The sequence below is a fragment of the Podospora anserina genome, chromosome 3 (assembly GCF_000226545.1).
Source record: "Podospora anserina S mat+ genomic DNA chromosome 3, supercontig 2".
Lineage (NCBI taxonomy): Eukaryota > Fungi > Ascomycota > Sordariomycetes > Sordariales > Podosporaceae > Podospora > Podospora anserina.
In genome coordinates, this window is record NW_001914856.1 from 1,935,863 (window position 1) to 1,936,543 (window position 681).

At 51.4% G+C, this 681-nt stretch overlaps 1 protein-coding gene across 1 annotated transcript in view; it reads right to left on the reverse strand.

Moving 5' to 3' along the window:
* Positions 1-329: 329 nt before the first annotated feature.
* PODANS_3_7390 (uncharacterized protein) overlaps positions 330-681 on the reverse strand; it is a gene marked incomplete at both ends in the record, with an annotated part of 5,539 nt that continues 5,187 nt past the window's right edge. Inside the window, one exon of the mRNA XM_001909507.1 lies at positions 330-680. Within this exon, the coding sequence (XP_001909542.1) occupies positions 330-680 (351 nt within the window). The remainder of the gene's footprint in view (position 681) is intronic.

Below are 681 nucleotides of genomic sequence, written 5' to 3' on the forward strand. Positions count from 1 at the left end.
AGACAAAGTTAAAAAATAAAGCTGTGCAAAAGAAAAAAAAGAAGAAAAAAAGGCGGTGGAGAAATAAAAGCAAAAAAAAAAAAAAAAAGGGACATAAAAACGGACATCCACATCATAAGATTGAAAGGCCATGACTGACACAACCACACACACTCCCACACAACTCATTCTTCCTCTCTTCCCCCAACCACCCTCCACAACCCCTTCACAACCAAAGCCAGCACCCCAATAACCACCAACCACACCACCACCAACCCCGCAACCAAAACCCTCTTCATCACATTCCAAACACCACCAACACCGCCAGTCCCCTGCCGTCCTTGCCCCCTCTAAAAGCAATTCAGGCTCCCCTTCTTCTTCTTCTTGCTAATCGTGTTCATCCTCTCCTCCAAATGCGCCCTCGCAATCTCGGCATCCCTCCTCTTCCTCCTCTCCTCCTCCACCTGCTGCAGACTCCACCTGTTATCCTGCTGCGGCTTCTCCTTCAGGTCCTTAATCTCCTGCTCCAGCTCCTGCGCCCTTCTCCTCCAGGCGTCACAATCCGCCCTCATCGCCAGCTGCTGCCTCTCCAGGTCAGTCAAGGCCTCTTCGAGGGTGGTGGTAAGCTGCTTCTCTGCCTTGAGGTGCTTTTCGATGAGGCGGATGCGCGCTTCCTGGTCTTCTTTGGATCTGGGAGATACC